Source organism: Carettochelys insculpta, chromosome 8, assembly GCF_033958435.1.
Source record: "Carettochelys insculpta isolate YL-2023 chromosome 8, ASM3395843v1, whole genome shotgun sequence".
Lineage (NCBI taxonomy): Eukaryota > Metazoa > Chordata > Testudines > Carettochelyidae > Carettochelys > Carettochelys insculpta.
The window spans coordinates 17,156,405-17,173,778 of record NC_134144.1 but is presented as its reverse complement, the minus strand read 5'-3'; the positions used below and the strand labels follow the sequence as shown (position 1 = coordinate 17,173,778).

At 39.5% G+C, this 17,374-nt stretch overlaps 2 protein-coding genes across 5 annotated transcripts in view; one reads left to right on the top strand and one right to left on the bottom strand.

Annotated features, from left to right (window-relative positions):
• Positions 1-16,644, top strand: part of SLC39A10 (solute carrier family 39 member 10) — an 82,699-nt gene extending 66,055 nt beyond the window's left edge. For 3 of the 4 annotated variants that reach the window (XM_075001323.1, XM_075001326.1, XM_075001324.1), the window contains exons 6-10: positions 134-257; positions 2,272-2,631; positions 6,791-6,871; positions 10,532-10,722; positions 12,919-16,644. In XM_075001323.1, coding sequence (XP_074857424.1) covers positions 134-257; positions 2,272-2,631; positions 6,791-6,871; positions 10,532-10,722; positions 12,919-13,077 — 915 coding nt within the window. In that variant the 3' untranslated portion in view covers positions 13,078-16,644. The remainder of the gene's footprint in view (positions 1-133; positions 258-2,271; positions 2,632-6,790; positions 6,872-10,531; positions 10,723-12,918) is intronic. The other variant, XM_075001325.1, reaches the window with a different exon arrangement.
• An 80-nt stretch (positions 16,645-16,724) lies between these two features.
• The window catches only part of DNAH7 (dynein axonemal heavy chain 7), a 267,061-nt gene continuing 266,411 nt past the window's right edge, over positions 16,725-17,374 (bottom strand). Inside the window, exon 64 of the mRNA XM_075001322.1 lies at positions 16,725-17,101. Within this exon, the coding sequence (XP_074857423.1) occupies positions 16,895-17,101 (207 nt within the window). The 3' untranslated portion in view covers positions 16,725-16,894. The remainder of the gene's footprint in view (positions 17,102-17,374) is intronic.

Genomic DNA, 17,374 nt, shown 5'->3' with positions numbered 1-17,374 from the left:
CTTGAAATTCTGTAGCTCTGGGAACCAGAAAAAAACTAATCTTATTGAAGTGATGCATATGACAAAACTTGAATGAATCTTCCCTTTCTTTCGGTTTTGTTACAAACTGTCACTGATGGCTTTCTGTTTTCAGTCTAAACAGAAGTGGTGCAAGAAAAAAATAAAGACTGAAGAATCACCAATTGGAAGGAAGCTTTCAGAACACAAACTAAACAATAGGCCAAATGCTGACTGGCTTCAGCTCAAACCCCTGGCAGGTAGATATGTATATTGAGAATTTGTCCATGACTAGGAGACTCAAAACAAACAGTCATGGCATGTGACCTGTGGTTTGTATGTTAGCACTCCCTCTCTGCAGGTCTTTGTTAATATGAGTAATGCTCTTTCATGTGCTTTGTCAGTGCCATTTAACTCCGTTACAACGTTTTGTGTACACACATAATATCTGGCCTCCCTTAAAGCGTTCTGAATAATTCATAGTATAACTATTGACCTGGTTCTCAAATGTTCTGTGGCAGAAGATCCTTATCCTACTTTTTTTTTTTTTTTAATGATCATTTCGATGTTTGGGAAGTCTCGTAAGAGTTTTGGGCGGGTGTGGTTTTGGAGCTTGCAATGTGCAGAAATCAGATTAGATGATTGTGATCATCTCTGTGAGTCTGAGTCTGTTTTTACTTGTTAATTTTGAGGATTAAAGGGGAAAATCCATCACTTTTAGATCTCAGTTTGTGAATGTCTGACTATATTTTGACTGATAGGGTTAAGGAAAATTATCCTCTATTCCTTTCTACAAACTTATAGAAGGGGAGCGGGAGCACCTCTAAGTCCAGATCTATAGTAGCACTTACTTTGGTGGTATTAAGTGATTCAGAGGTGTGAATAACCCCAAAGTGAAATAAATTACACTGAGGGTGCAGACAACATTTTATTGGTGAGAGAGCTTCTCCTGCTGACAAAGCTACCGCCTCTCTCAGAGGGGGGTTTATTATGCCAGTGTGAGTGCTCTCTCCCATCAGTCTAGAGCATCTTCACCAGACAGACTTACGCAGCTGAACTGATGTAGCACTTTGTGTTGACTAGTCTTTGCTTGACTGTAAGCTTACCTAATCAATGGTACTCATAAAACTGCAAGCACCAACAGAAGCATCTCTTCTGTTACTGTTCTGGTCTGTAACTGTTTGTTACTTTCCTCTAATAGAAAATGGGAATCAGTTTTTAGGGAAAACTAAAATATTATTTTCTCCTAATTGTCAGAGGCCTAATTTAGGCAACTGTGTTTGAAGCTAGCCAGTAATTCTCCCTCCCCACCACACATAATGAAAACAAAACAATTCTTTTGTTTAACTATAGAAGCCTACCTTTTTTTGAATTACAATACCATTGTCACCAGTAAGGATTATACCACTTAATTTAAGGTCCTTCTCTTTAAATAGTCTCAAAGTAATGTCTGAGGAACTGTTGCCCAGGTATTTGTCTGGCTGCATAAACTGAATTGAGAATAACCCTTGTTACATTTATTCGTCATTTCTGAGGCCCAGGTCTCTCAGCCAGCTCATTTTATCATTTTCAACCTGAGCTGACACCAGCAAATTTTTTGCACTTGGAATGTGCCAAACTTTCCAGTGTTTGATTCTCTTTTTTTAGTTTGTCGTCTGTTGGGGCTTTCTTACGAAGGGTCGTTCTGGCACTCCTGTAAAACCAATTGCATAATGTGCATTGTGAAACAAGCTCATATAAGAAGAGCAAAGAGCTCCCATATACAAACACAGAGGTTGTTGCACTCCAGTGATAGTTAGATGACTTCTGTGTGTTCATGCACTCAGAAATAACCATGTAAAGTTTTCAGTGCATTTTGGCTTCAGTCTTTGACATGTAAGAAATTTTATTATTGATTTTTAGCTCTGCTAAAATATGAGCTTTGTCTAAATATGCCAATAGCAAATTATCAGGTACAGTCTAGGTCAGGCAGAAAGTGGTTCTGTGTACTGGGCATGAATTATTGTGCAGAGCTGTTGCATTGCATTTGAGATTTCTGCATGACCTGCAAACATTCCCCAGTAAACACTGCAACAAAAGAGAATTCTTTGATACTTTTGTTACTCCAGCCATATGCAGAAGCAATGAATGATCTTTAGCTTGGGAAGTGTTCAGATGTGTAATAGGCTTTTATGATTGTTCCCCCCCCCCGTAGAAAAGCAGGTGAATATCTGAAAATATTAATGTGCTTATATAAGAACTAATGCAGTGTGTCTTTTTCTGGCTTTAATATAGGAGCAGATGATTCAGTTGTATCTGAAGATCAACTTAATGAAACTGAACTAACTGATCTAGATGGCCAGCTGGAATCCCCTCCTAAAAACTTTCTGTCTGTAGAAGATGAAAACAACATGCACCATTCTCACAATGACATATCTCACTCTGTTCAAGGCCATGATACTGTGTATGATGACAGGCATGGAGAGGACAAAATAGCAAGGAAACACAGCCATCATTGGCATCACAAACATTCCCACCATTCCCATGGTCACTGCCATTCTGGAAAGGACCTGAAAGATACTGGGATTGCTAATATAGCTTGGATGGTAATTATGGGAGATGGCATCCACAATTTTAGCGATGGCTTAGCAATAGGTAAGTACTGAACATATTCCCTGGGGCTGTACCTGCACTACAGTAGCTCTATGGGTGACTGTAATAGCAAGAGGATTATTCCAAACAAGGCTCCATGTGGCCACAAGCATTTTGTTTAATTTTGCACTGAGCAGTTCTAAGGACATTGGTGCTAAAAATACCTGCAGCTCTGGTGCAGTCCTAGTCTGTACTAATTTCAGAAAGGGGAACTACACAAAGATGAGGAAGCTGTCTAAATGGCAATTAAAATGTACTGTCATAAAAGTGAAATGCCTGCAAGCTGCATAGGAACTTTTTAAAAACACCATAATAAAAGTTCAGATTAAACGTATACCTCAAAATAAAAAGTAGAAGACTCTTGTCAGTGTCAACACATGATGTAAGCTGCTCGTTACATTGACGTAACGTTTGAGAGGCATAGCACTTAGGTCAATGCAGTTAGGGCAACTCAGGCTGCTTCCACATTCACTTTCCCATCGGAGGTGGCATTGTAATGAGGCAATTTGAAGCAGGCTAATGAGGTGCTAATGTGCATATTTAGTGCCTTATTAGCATAATAGCAGTTGCACAAATTTCAAATTGCAGGTTGACTGTAGTTGGGGGCACCTTTGAAATAAGCGCCCCACCTTGACATTCCCTTATTCCGATATAGTTCTGTGTTTTGTCTCTGGCTTCCGCTACCAGCCCTGGATCTGGGGTTGCCAGCTTTGGATCCAGTGACAGGCTGACCAAGCTGGAGAGGAAATATGAACTAATAGTAGCCATGAAACTGACATCAATGTCATTTTCATTGCTGGTAGGCTTCTTGTTGTGAAATTGAGCCCCGTACTCAAGGTTGGGGCTCCAGCTCTGAGCATCCCCTTGCCTTTCAGTGCCCCACAATGCTCCATTTCAGTTGATGTGAGAGCTGGTGAGAAAACACACCACTGACAGAAGGAGGGTAGTGTGGAAACCTACAGCTGATTTAATCGGTGTGGTGGCTGTAGGTGGACCTAATTTTGTAGTGTAGATAAGCCTGTGGGAGGAGAGAGAAATTGGAACAAAAGTAAACAACTTTTGTAGCAATTTGGGTCTGTTTACAGCATTGTCCAAATGTACTCGGAGCCCACCAGTGTCTTCCAAAGTAGAAAATGTTCTCTTCTGAATACTTCATATGGGAACAAGAGTGCTAACTAAAGTATGCTTTATTAGAGATGTTTGCTAGACTAATTTTCTAAGCACTAGGTGGCAGGGTACTGCAACGGATTCTGACTAACTGGCCTGGAGTGTGTTGGGGAACATATTTGATTCACTCCTCATCCAGTGGGCAAGATTCTTTTATGACTCTGATAATTACTTATCAAATGCAGCATTTTTTTTGGCTGTCAGCTAAAGTCTGAAAAACCTACTTTGCAGTTAGATCCAAAAAACTTTATCCTTTGGTCTCTGAGTTGGACTGCTGAAGAGACGAGGCATTAATAGAGACGAAGTTCAAAGACAGAAGATTGTGTATCATCAATCATTAAATTACACTCAGTTACCCCTATATTGAGCCCATTAACCATGTTAAGCTTCTTTTGTGGAAAATATATTTAGCCAATCTTGAACTGAAGAATAAAAGATGGAAAATACACCATTTCCCTTGTTGGTTTGATAGGTGTTTAATCCTCACTATTTAAAAGCCTGCAACTGATTTGTAATTTGAATTTTTCTTGCTTCACTTTCTGACCTTTTGGTTCTTGTTGTTATGCCTTTTATTGTTAGATGAGAGGGTTCTTCAGTATCTGTGTCTTTTCTCCCTGTGATATTAATATACTGATCAAGTCAGCTCAAAAGTGACTCATTTAAGATTGCTAATTTAAGTCTGACTGTTAGGTATTGTTTCCAACCCTCAAAGCATTTGTGTGATTCTTGTTTTGTCTTTTTTTTTTTACAATTTTCATCCACTTAAAAAAAGTGGACACCAGAACTGCATGTGGTATTCCAACATCAGTCTCACCACTGCCATATGCAGAGTTACAAACCAATTCTACTTGCTACTCTCCCTTTATACATCATCATCTACTGTTCTTCCAATCTGTTAGCCGCTAATTTTACCAGCAGTGTATAGCGTATTCATGCATAGTACTCATTCTGGCAAAACCTCACTCCTGTTCAGTAGTTCCTTGATGAAAACTTTTTGAGATCCATCTCTTAACCAGTTCTTCATTCCTTTACTGTATGCGCTGTTGAAATTGTATAGTTCTGTTTCTTAATTGGAATGTGTTACTAATTCGAATATGTTACAAAAGTAAAAGTATATTCCATCTATCCAGTAACCTATAACAAATCAATAATCTTATCCAAGAATGAAATTGTTTATTGGACAAGACATATTTTCCACAAAACTTTATTTGTTGGCATTAAGTATGCAAGTTGTGCCTCTAATCCAGCATGCTCTCGTTCAGCAACATCCGTACTCGAGCATGATTTTAGTTAACCTGATACCCACTTATCATGGGTGTGGCCACATTTCCTGTCATCCCATAAAGGTTGTTTCCAGCCACCAGTCCTTGCTCTGTGTTCTGTGCTGTTGTTTAGCTGTAATTAACCTTAAATGTCTTCCAAGCAGTGCAAGTGTTGTAATGCTGCTAGACAATATTGAGCTCCCATCGTTGAATAAATTCTCTCATTCAGCACCAGCCGTGTCCTGAGAGTGCCAGACTGCAGAGGTTCAACTTTTATTCCTGTCCTTTAATTCTTTATCAAATTAATCCCATAACATTGCTGCTATTTTGTCTGAGATTGTCCTCTGATATTAATGGATTGCAAAGTACTTAATCGTCCTCCTATGATATAGGTACATCGTTCTGCTTCTTTGCAAATACGGAACAGAAATATATATTAAATGCCTTTGTCTATCTTGCCTCTTTCTTCACACATTTACCATTTATGTAATGGGTCTGTACTATTGCTAGAATTTTTCTTATTCATAACATACTTCTAAAAATTCCTTACTGTCTTTAGTGTTACCAGCTAAGGACTTTTCCCTGGTGTCTTTAGAGTCCCTTATATTTTTCTGCACTTCTTAACTTCTAAGGTACATTCAGTGTGATCTGTGTTCTCCCTTTTTTGCATTTATCGTGCTATTTTATTTCAAATTTCTGTCCTTGCTCCAATGCTGTACCAGGATTTTCTTTTAGTCAAAGTTGTACTCTTGGATTTTTATCTTCAATTTACTCCCAAAATTCTTGAATTACTCTATAATCTGGAGTAGTCAATTTCAATCAGGGATACGCATATCCTTGGGGTACACAGAGGTCTCCGGGGTATATCAACTTTTGTAATAATTTACCTAGATAGAACAAGCTACATTTAAAGCACTGGCAAAGTCATTACAAACCAAAAATTTCATACAGAGAGTGAATGACTTGTTTTATACTGCTCCATATGCTGAAATCTAAATACGTTTATATTCCATTTGATTTATAATTATATGGTAAACACGAGAACGTAAGCAGATTTTCAGTAATAGTGAAACTTGTGTATTTTTATGTCCAATTTTGTAAGCAAGTAGTTCTTGATTGGGGTGAAACTTGAGGATACACAAGGCAGATCAGACTTCTCAAAGAGATATTGCTATCTGGAACGACTGAGAGCCACTAATCTGGCCATTTCTATGTGGGGCCAATTAGGGATGTTCATGGTTAATCAGTAAGTGCTGGAGCAGCCCCTTGCCCACCATAGGCCCAGCGCCACCCCCTCCCCCAACTGGTTAATTTGTTAAACCTGTAGTAGAAATTTCCAGTGTGAAAAGGAAGAACAGGCAACTGGGTTGTCCTTTCACATGCTGGTATTATTCCTGAAGATGTAAAACCGGTGCAACCTGTTTCATGAGACTGTAAACCTTTTACCTCTTTCCAGTTTGTATCCAGCTGCATACTTTGTTCTGAAAGAGCATTCAGATGAAGTGAGCAGCATGGCATGCAAGAATAATGCCACTCCAGCAAACTGTTTCTGTACAGTAATTTCACAACACATTGGTTCCCCAGACTGAGAACAAACATTGAAAGAATAGTATATGTAAGCTTAAAAATAATACAATCTGTGAAAAGGGACTATATACATTACCTATCCATTGATTGTTGTTTAATTTTGCCAATAAAATTAAAATGCCATTATTTGCATCTTATTTTTCCAGGAGCAGCTTTTAGTGCTGGATTGACAGGAGGAATTAGTACATCTGTAGCAGTGTTTTGTCATGAGCTTCCCCATGAATTAGGTAATTAAGTCTTTAAACTTCAAATGTGGATGTTTTTGATCTCTGACATTGAATGAAAAGATACTGTATGAAAAGTGTATCCAAAAGTGATCACAATAATAATGAGGATAAATAACATGCAACGTGAAAACCAATAGGGTGGATACTTGCACCAGAAGAAACTCACACATTGAAACATTACAGTATGCCCTTTTCAGAGTGAATGTTGGTAGGACTGTACTCTTACCAGTATATCATTCGTTTTGCATGTGAATGAATTACCCATCTTCTTAGCTGTGCATCTAGCTGTCTCTTACATAGTACAGTCTTTGAATGCTGTTTTCTGATTCCTATTTTTAGTGCTAAAGAAAAATTCTGGAGCAGAAGTAAACATGCTAGTCCTTTTTTTTTTTTAAATTGAATTTCCTGCCAAGTTATGTGGTGTGTTATGGCCAGAAGACAGTTATGGAACAGAACTTGAAAATAATGACCAAAACAAAAGGAATATTTTGCTTTCATGTGATTAACTTGTCAATGAGAGATTCTTGTTACTCACTTTCAGTAGTCACTGAGAGTAGTCCAAAATATTTCATGGTATTGGACATGTAGTCTTCTGTTCTTGTGGAATACATCACTGTCACTTTCAACAGTGTCACTTTGACAGATGATGCAGGAAAAGCTGAAGTACTCAATGCTTTTTTTTGCCTCAGTCTTCACAGACATAGTCAGCTTCCCAGTGATGGTCCTAGGTGATGCAGTATGGGAAGGTGGAGGGCAGCCATCTGTGGGGAAGGAACAAGTTCTGAGCTATCTAGAAAAACTAGATGTGCACAAGTCCATGGGTCTGGATTTAATGCACCCCAGGGTACTGAGGGAATTGGCAGAGGTCATTGCTGAACCTTTGGCCATTATCCTTGAAGACTCTTGGAAATTGGGGGAGATACCAGATGACTGGAAGAAGGCAAACGTAGTGCCCATCTTTAAAAAAGGAAAGAAGGACAGTCCAGGGAACTGTAGACCTGTCAGCCTTACCTCAATCCCTGGGAAAATAATGGAGGGAATCCTCAAGGAATCCATTTTGAAGCACTTGGAGGAGGGGAAAGTGATCAAAAGTAGCCAACATGGATTCACCAGGGGCAAGTCCTGCCTCACCAATCTGATCAGCTTCTATGACGACGTAACAAGCTCTGTGGACATGAGGAAGTCAGTGGATGTGATATACCTTGACTTCAGCAAGGCTTTTGATACGGTCTCCCACAACATTCTTGTCCATAAGTTAAGGAAATATGGATTGGATCCTTGGACTATAAGATGGATAGAAAGCTGGCTTGATGGTCGGGCCCAACGGGTAGTGGTCAGTGGCTCAATATCTGGATGGCAATCTGTTTCAAGCGGAGTGCTGCAAGGCTCGGTTCTGGGGCCGGTGTTGTTCAGCATCTTTATTAATGATCTGGATGAGGGACTGGGTTGCACCCTCAGCAAGTTTGCAGATGACACAAAACTAGGGGGAGAGGTAGATACGTTGAAGGGTAGAGAGAGAATCCAGAGGGACCTGGATAAATTGGAGGACTGGGCCAAAAGAAATCTGATGCGGTTCAATAAGGAGAAGTGTAGAGTCCTGCACCTGGGGCGGAAGAATCCCAAACATTGTTACAGGCTTGGGACCGACTGGCTCAGCAGCAGTGCGATGGAAAGGGACCTAGGGGTTATGGTGGATGAAAGGCTGGATATGAGTAAACAGTGTGCCCTTGTAGCCAAGAAAGCTAACGGCATCCTGGGGTGCATTAGGAGGAGCATTTCGAGCAGATCTAGGGAAGTAGTTATTCCTCTTTATTTGGCACTGGTGAGGCCACATCTGGAATATTGTGTCCAGTTTTGGGCCCCCCAGTATAAAAAGGAGGTGGATTTGCTAGATTAGGTTCAGCGAAGGGTAACAAATGATTAATGTTAAAAAAATTATTAATGTTAAAAATTAATGCATCTGATGAAGTGAGTCTGTGCTCACAAAAGCTCATGCTCAAAACTTTTCTGTTAGTCTATAAGGTGCCACAGGACCCTTGGTTGCTGTTACAGATCCAGACTAACACAGCTACCCCTCTGAAAAATGATTAAGGGTCTGGAGCACAAGACCTGTGAAGATAGGCTGAGGGATTTGGGCTTGTTTAGTTTACAGAAGAGAAGACTTAGAGGTGATTTAACAGCAGCCTTCAACTTCCTGAAGGGGATCTCTAAAGAGGAGGGTGAGAACTTGTTCTCAGTAGTGTCAGATGGCAGAACAAGGAGTAGTGGTCAGAAGTTGAAGAGGGAAAGGTGTAGGTTAGATATTAGGAAAAACTTCTTCACCAAGTGGGTGGTGAAGCAATGCCTAGAGAGGTGGTGGATTCTCCATCCCTTGAGGTTTTTTAAGTTCTGGCTGGGAGGACTTAGTAGGGGTTGATCCTGCTTGAAGCAGGGGGCAGGGGGCTGGACTAGATGACCTCCTGATGTCCCTTCCAGCCCTGTGATTCTGTGGGAAACCCCAGAATTCATGAACAGTAGCTTTGATAGAAACACAGCTGTTGAACTAGAACTTAGGTCACTGGAAATTCTATTGTCCTGCATCAGTAGACACAGGCAATCTCTATGAAAACTAGCTTAACTGTAAACTAACAAAAGGTTGCTCAAACCCTACTTTTCTACACCTATGTTAGTGTTGGAGATAACGATAGTATAGTGAATACTAAACACTGATATAGGATAAAAGGTTAATACGACATTCTTAAGCCACAGAGAGGTAACTGTGTTAGTCTGTATTCTAACAAAACAAAATGGCAGCAATGTAGCACTTTAAAGACTAACAAAATGATTTATTTAGTGATGAGCTTTCATGGGACAGACCCCTTCCTTAGCTCAATCTAATTTCTAATACAGACTGACATTTATAAGTATAGAGATCCAAAAAAAATTGCAATAAAATTTGACAAATCAAGTACATGGGACTGAAGGAGGGGGGTGAGGTGAGGGTGGGGGATGGTAAAGTGTTTTGCCGAATAAATCATTTTGTTAGTCTTTGAAGTGCTGCATTCCCACTGTTTTGTTCTGTTTATAGCTTGAGCCAGTAATGTGTAAATCAGAGTGGATTTGTAAGCTCATTTTCCTCTGAAAAATCTGTCTGACCGTCACTCTTTTCCCTTCTCTCGTGCTACATTTTCCAGTGTGATATGTTGTAGCTCTCTACTGACACTAATGCTTATTCATCGTCCTTGAAGTTTCAAAGTAGCATCTGTCAAGCTGAGAGGACTGCTAATAAACTCTGAGGGGTTGGTCAAGAACAAACCTGTAGTGGTTTTTGTTAAACTCCTCAGACTCTGAAAATCTCTGCTTTTGCTGGCAGGGCTGGATTGCAATCCTTTTCAGAGCTCTGCTAATGCCCATAATCAGCTTATAGTAGTCATGATTGTCCTTGAAGCCCAATTTTAATCAAGAAAAAGAGATGTTTTAGTAGTCTATGTAGTAGTCATGCACTGTTGCCTGCTCTTCCCTTAAATCCCGCCCCCCGCCCCAAGTGTATTTGCCACAGTGACAGGCACTTCAATAGTTGCTTAGCTAGATTAGGAAATACAACTGAGGGGAATTGCATCTATTTAATCATGTGTGGGAGTAAGATAAATAAAAATCTTCGTTATTGCATCTCAATTTCAGGTGATTTTGCTGTGCTGCTTAAAGCAGGTATGACAGTAAAGCAAGCCATTGTGTACAACCTGCTGTCCGCTATGATGGCTTACGTAGGGATGCTGATAGGCACAGCTGTTGGACAGTATGCCAATAACATCACTTTATGGATCTTTGCAGTCACCGCCGGCATGTTCCTTTATGTTGCATTGGTAGATATGGTAAGATTGTCGTTTTCTGTGGCTCTATTCTGCATGTGTGAAATCTGTGACTTCGGATAACTGGAGAGTGTAGCTTTTCTATTGTATAAAATTAAGGAAACCAATTACAGGCAAATATCTGGACATCCATTCATATACCTCGCTGTCTCTTGGAAAAGTATAGTAAATTCATTGGGAAAACCTACAGGATTTTGCAATGTCCCATGTGTTTGGATTCTCATCTGACCAAATCCCTTCATTCTGAGGGTAATATGTTAAGATTTTTAATGCCACTTGCTGCTCTCCCAATGATAAATCACCCTTCAATCTTGTCTTTTGACTTTGCTGCTGTGTGAAGATACATTTGGATCCTCTAAGGAAATCCATGATAGACGTGATCTCCACTCAGTCAAAAACTGCATATATGTGGTCCCAAACAGATCAGTTTGGATGCTTAGAAAGGGTCGCTGGTAAATATGCTGTTTTAATAGCTATCACATTACTTATTGACAACTGCCAGATTTCGCGAACGTTGCTTCTTTGAGTGATTAAGGCTAAGATTATATCACAGAAATCTTAGAGTCCAGAGATTCGTCCCCCTGAGATTTCGTTCCTCATCCCAGGGCAGCAGGGCAGGAGCTGTCAGCTGGAGGAGACATCCGTCAGCCACCCCAAGCAGCGGACTCTTCCTCCCCATCTCCCCAGCACCCACATCTCTCTCACCGTCTTGGGCTTAAGTCATCCCGTCAGCACTCTTCCCCAACCCCAGTATTTTTAGTAAGTCAGGAACAGGCCACCAGCTTCTGTTAAAAAGATATAGTTTTTTACATAAAATAACAGTGACAGAAGTGTTAACTTGAGAGTGATGACTGATGTATGTTCCAGTCTTGGCGTAGGGCCTTTTGGTCCACACCTGCACCGGAAGCGCCCTGGCACCTCTCTCCCCAAAAGCATAAAAAGGTGGAGTAAGGCCAGGCATCCCTCAGATCCTTATTATTGCACGTCTGAGTAATGGAACTGCTAGCAGTGCCCTTAACTCTAGGGTACCAGCGGAGGCAGTTTGCTGCATTTCTGTCTAGAGCAATCGGTAGGCTAGTTTTAACAGTGTGTTTTATGGTTCTGTAATTAGTTCCGTTTCAGTCCATTCTCCAGTGCCCGCCTCCCCCCCACTGTTGCTGTTGTGGGGGGAGGGGTGGGCAGGGATTGTTCTTTGTTACCTGGTACCAGCTCTTCATCTTTTATGATTAAACAACTCTCACCTCCCTGTATTAAGTATCGTTCCTTGTGCAAAATGCCCATGTATGGTTGTTTGTGGAATTTCTCTTGAATTGACATATTATTTCCTGTTACTTCAATACTTTACGCGTATTGAAAAATGTTGTCTCCAATAATAGTTATATATGGCTGTTAAAACTGAGTAACAGTTTTGGATGCACTAATAAAATTACATTATAGGATTGTGTGAGAACTCATAAGGGGAAAACTTTTATCTTGCCAACCAGCAAGCTTACATTATGATGACAACGTCAAATAATTAGTTCAACCAGCACATCATCCTCAATATCAACTGTGTATTTATAGTAATTTAATTACTGGGACAATACTCAAAGCCTTTTAACATGTCCTTTGTCGTAGAGCTAAGCAAGTCCCCTGCATAGAGATACAGTTTGAATGGATTTTTTTAACTGAAAGGAACAAAGCTCAAAGGCAGGCATCATGGTTCCTATTTCAAGGGCACGTTTGCATGAATTCTTAGGGTGCAGCAAGCTGAGGAGTTTCAAACCATGCTACATTTATGCACACTAGGGAAAATTAGCACGTGTCAGTAGGTCCATGTGGACAATTAGTGTCCAGTGTGCTGCATTTATGTCATAGCTTGTCACACTTTGAATTTGTGTAGACGAGCTGAGGAGCTTGCAATCAAAATAGCAAGCAAAACAGTGACCACAAAACTGCATGTGCGTTTTCAGAGGAGGGTGAAATCTGTTGGTTTCTTTTGAAACAACATGTACTGATTTGGAGACAATAGTTCTACAAGCTCATGGTCAAGATCACGTGGTGTTTTATTGGCTTCCTCTAGAAATACTGCTTCTCCAGTTGCATTTTACTTGATAACTCTTCTCACAACTCTCAATATTGCTATTGCTGTGAACAAGACACTTATTTAACTTCCATAACAATATTTGTAAACTGTTGTCAAATATTTTCTTCTTTCAGCTTCCAGAAATGCTTCATGGAGATGGTGATAATGAAGAACATGGATATTGTCCAGTGGGACAATTCATTCTCCAGAATCTAGGCTTGCTCCTGGGATTTGCTATGATGCTGGTGATTGCACTGTATGAAGATAAAATTGTGTTTGACATCCAGTTTTGACCATTTCTAGAAATTGCTGTAGTTACAGTGTTACTGTATGGCTTTGAGTCTACACTGTTGTACTGTACGCACATTGCTCAGAGAAACAGCAGTGGCTTGCACGACTAACACAAGTACAGTCTGTTTCTGCATTGATTTACTTTTGCTGCTTGCTAACTAAAATAAGACGTGGTGCACATGATGTACCTTCCAAATTCAAGAAGCAGAACTTAAATATGAAATGTTAAATATGAAAATACAAAGTTGTGTGTGCTGCACACAAAACATTGTGCAACTGTATGCAGATCAACATGCAGCAAAAGACCTAGTCTGCTCTGGAAATGTCATCTTTCATTACAGTTGAACAGAATCCACAAAACATTAAAGGTGAAATCCATCTTTCTGCTGTGGGCCTGCACGAGGTCTTGTGCCACATAATCCCCTCATGAGGCTTACACATACCTCCATGCGGGTCCTCCACGCAGTGGTGGATGTTACTCTAAAACAGTTAAATGTGCTACACTTATGTCTGACTGGAAGAACTGTGCTTTTTATTTTTTAACTTAAAAAATCTGTTTAAAACATTGGTACGCATTAAACTGCATTTCATCGTTCTGAAGTTCATGTTTTCAGAAGCAGACAGTTGCAATGTGCTCAAGTCTGTGTAGTCTGCTGCAAGGAGAGAGATTCCATGGAGGATCAGTTGTCCTGACTCAAATTTATTTGATGTTAGCTCCTTGGTATTAGTAGGAAAATGAAGTAGAGTTAGTACTAACTTGTGGAAATCCTTGATGTCAGAGGGTTAATGGGTATTTCTGATTGTTTGCTTGAGAAGCTAAACACGTTAAACATTAGATGCCACTTACAACCTCAACTACTGATAAACTGTGGCTGTGAGTTTGTGCAGAGACACCTCTAAAAAGCATTTGTAATGAAATTTCTCCATTTTAGCAATTCAGTTTATTTTGGAATTACATTTTTCTTTTTTTTTTTTTAAAGCAATATTTTCTGAAATCCAATGATCTGAACCCAGATGCAAAGATGAGATATATATATATAAAAAAAAGCAACCCTCTGTGTATTAGTACTGGTTGGTCATTTACAGTGCTTCAGTATCAGGTCTGAATTATCACTTCAATGCCCTGGCATCAGTTTCTAGCACCAGCCATTGCAGGCAATAGACTGTGTGCTAACAAATTCCCACTTCCAGCGTAAAGAGGTTAATTTTTTTTTAACATTTGTTTTATCTTGGGTATCTAGGATATGTAAGAGCAGCTGTCATTAAATTACTGGTACCTGTGAGTTGGGAGGATCTGATGAACTATCTAAATCCTTAACCTGCTAGAATCAGTTTATTTTTGCTTACTGCCAAAATGCTTATACTGCCAGATGTGAACTACTTTTCTTTTTCTGCCCTTTTTTTTCCCTCCTATCCTGCTGCCCTATTAAAATTGGGAATTTGTGAGATGTACAAGCCCTGGTAATTCTGCAGTCTGACTTGATAATACAAGACTAGTCCTAAGTATGGTCATGGTCATTTTGTAACATACTATTCTAGTTTTCATTTTGATGTATGCCAGCTAAGCGGTATTTTGCTGTGCGCTGTCAAGTTTTGTTTGTCTGCTTAGCATCAGTGTAGCAGCTAGAATTGCACTGGTTTTACATTTTAACAAGCCAGTCAATATGTTCATTCTGGCTTAAAATTATTCCCTGTTCACCTTTACTTTTAATCTTTCAGTTTCACAATAGTAATTCCTTTTTCTTGGCTGCTCCCTTCCCTTTTAAAGTTATAAGTTGGCTCCTGCCAATATTTGTTCTTAATGCAGTATCAAGAAACTTGCATATACAGTATTAAGTGTCCATTCTACAAAAGGCATAACTTCCTCAATGAAGAAGTCAGAATCAAGGGTCCAGTCGTGCAGTCTTTGGTACACTGAAATCTGTTGGAATTTTGCACATTGAAACACTAGAAGCTCAGACTCTAATTAGCACAGACATCATCTCATTGAACGTTTAGAGTGGGGTTTTGTAACAAATATGCTAGGTAATATTTTTGAAAGCAACTATATGACTTAGGTATATAAAGACCTGTCCACATTACAGTGGCACAGCTGCATGGCTTTTATGTAAATACTTGCTGCAGTGATAGTCTTTCTGTCACTGATAAGTCAAGAGGCAGTGATTAGGTCACTGAGAGAATTCTTAAGTCAATTTAGCAGTGTTTATGGTGGGGGTTAGTTCAGCCTAACTCCCTCTATCAGGGTGTAAATAATTCACACCCTTGAGCAGCAGAGTGAGGTCAGCCTATGGTTTAGGTGTAGACCAGGCCATAGTGCCATTTTCAAAAGTGAATTGGGCACTTAGGCCCAGATCCTCCAAGGTATCAAGGTCTAACTCCCATTGGTTTCAGTGGACATTAGGAACCTAAATACCTTCGAGCATCTGGACCTTCCACTCATTGAAACGCAGTGACACTTATGCTGCTTGTCTGTACCTAGATTGACCTGGCTGCGTTAGTCAGGGATGTGGAATAAGAGACATAGCTGGAATGATCTAAGTACTGGTGTAGGTGCTACTAGGTTGACCAAAGAATTCTGTTGTCGCCCTAGCCACTGCCTCTGAATGGGATGGGTTAAATACAGTGATAGAAAAACTCTTCTCATTGCTGTAGTATCTAGGTGTAGCTGCGCTAGTGCAGCTGTCGCTCTAGCATTTCTAGTATAGCTATATCTTAAAGGCTCACTTGAAAATTGGACTTAAAAACCCAAGAAACTTAGGTGGTTCTGAAAATGTCTCTTGCTGATTCCTCTGTAGTTTAGTGCTGTGAAACGTAAGTGAGCTTTTCGCTCATGGAATTGAGATTTTTTTGCAAAAGATCACCCTTTTTAATCCTTTTCAAATGAAGATTTGTTTATTTCAGGAGGTAATGTACTTATCTATTTGCTGGAATGCACTAGAGTAATATACTGCCATTTACAGGGAGAGGAAAAGCAGTTTTCAGTTCACTTTACAAAACACCCTTTTTCCCAAGTGGAAGAACTTGGTCATGTTATGGTATTAGGTACTACATTTTCCACTAGAATTGAATTTGTTTCCTTATTTACTACTTACTATTTATTGTGATTGTGAAGAGCAGTATAGCAGCTGTGGTTTCTTCTAAGAGTTTCCACCAGTGTTTACTTTCAAATCAGTTCAGTGTCGTTTTATGTCAAGTTACAGACAATCTGAATTCCAGTATACTTGTCCTTGGCTTCAACATTCCATTCTGCTTGAATACAGTCTCATTTAATGTATTCGTTGGAGAGCATAAATGTTATCTGTATATTACAATGCTGTCACTGTGTGACATCCCATATGAATTTTGATGTAGATCACATTGCACTCAATCAGCAGTGATTATGCTCAGAAAATACTGTAGTAGCTAGATGCAGTGTGAATTTTTCCATTACAGTTTATAAGTTTAAATACGTGATTAAGGTCCTATGAGATACTTGCAGAGCTATAAATCTTTTTTTGTTATAACTAAATCATTTAAAAAACTTTTATAAAGCTGGAAATGATCAAATGCTGTTTTGTTCATTGTCAGCAGTGTTGTGTTCATTTTATGTATGTTCCTTATTTATAAGGAGCTTCAGAAAATAAAATTATTCAAGGAGCAAACATACTGATTGGTTTTTACAAAGTTATCACACAGCTTTATTTTGTATTTTTAAGTTCATGAAAGGCAGAAGTGTAATGGATTTGTGTAAATATTTTGATTTTACTATTCATAGTATTTAAGAATTGAAATGCATCTTACACAAATGATTCTCAAAAATAAGCATTTACAAATACAAGGTTAGGAATTTAGCTGGCATAATAGTGCCACACCCCGTCCAATCCAGTGTTGTTCTGGTTTATCTGAAGCAAGAATCATTGCAATCACAAAGTTGGTAGAATGGCCTGTGGTGGAGAGGGTTCCTCTTCTCTCGCTGGTCTTGTACACTGGAGCAGTGTAACTTGGTCGTTGTAAAATGTCTGACTTCTTGCAAGGTTTCAACCACATCTGTGATGAAGTATAGAATAACCCATAGGGTGAAGCTGGCAAGATTTACATTTGGCCAGATCTCACTAAATACTTTCTAAACTCAACTGTAATTCATTAGTAATTTGTGCATAATCTTGAAAAGTGCTGTGCTGCACTCTTCATCCACCCCCGCCCCCCGGGGGGAGAGAAGGGATTAAGGTAGCTCTGATAGCAAAATTTTTTTACTTTTAAAGAAATACAAAAAAATTTTTTCTAACAGTGTTTCCCAAAGTGTGGTATGTGTGTGTGTGT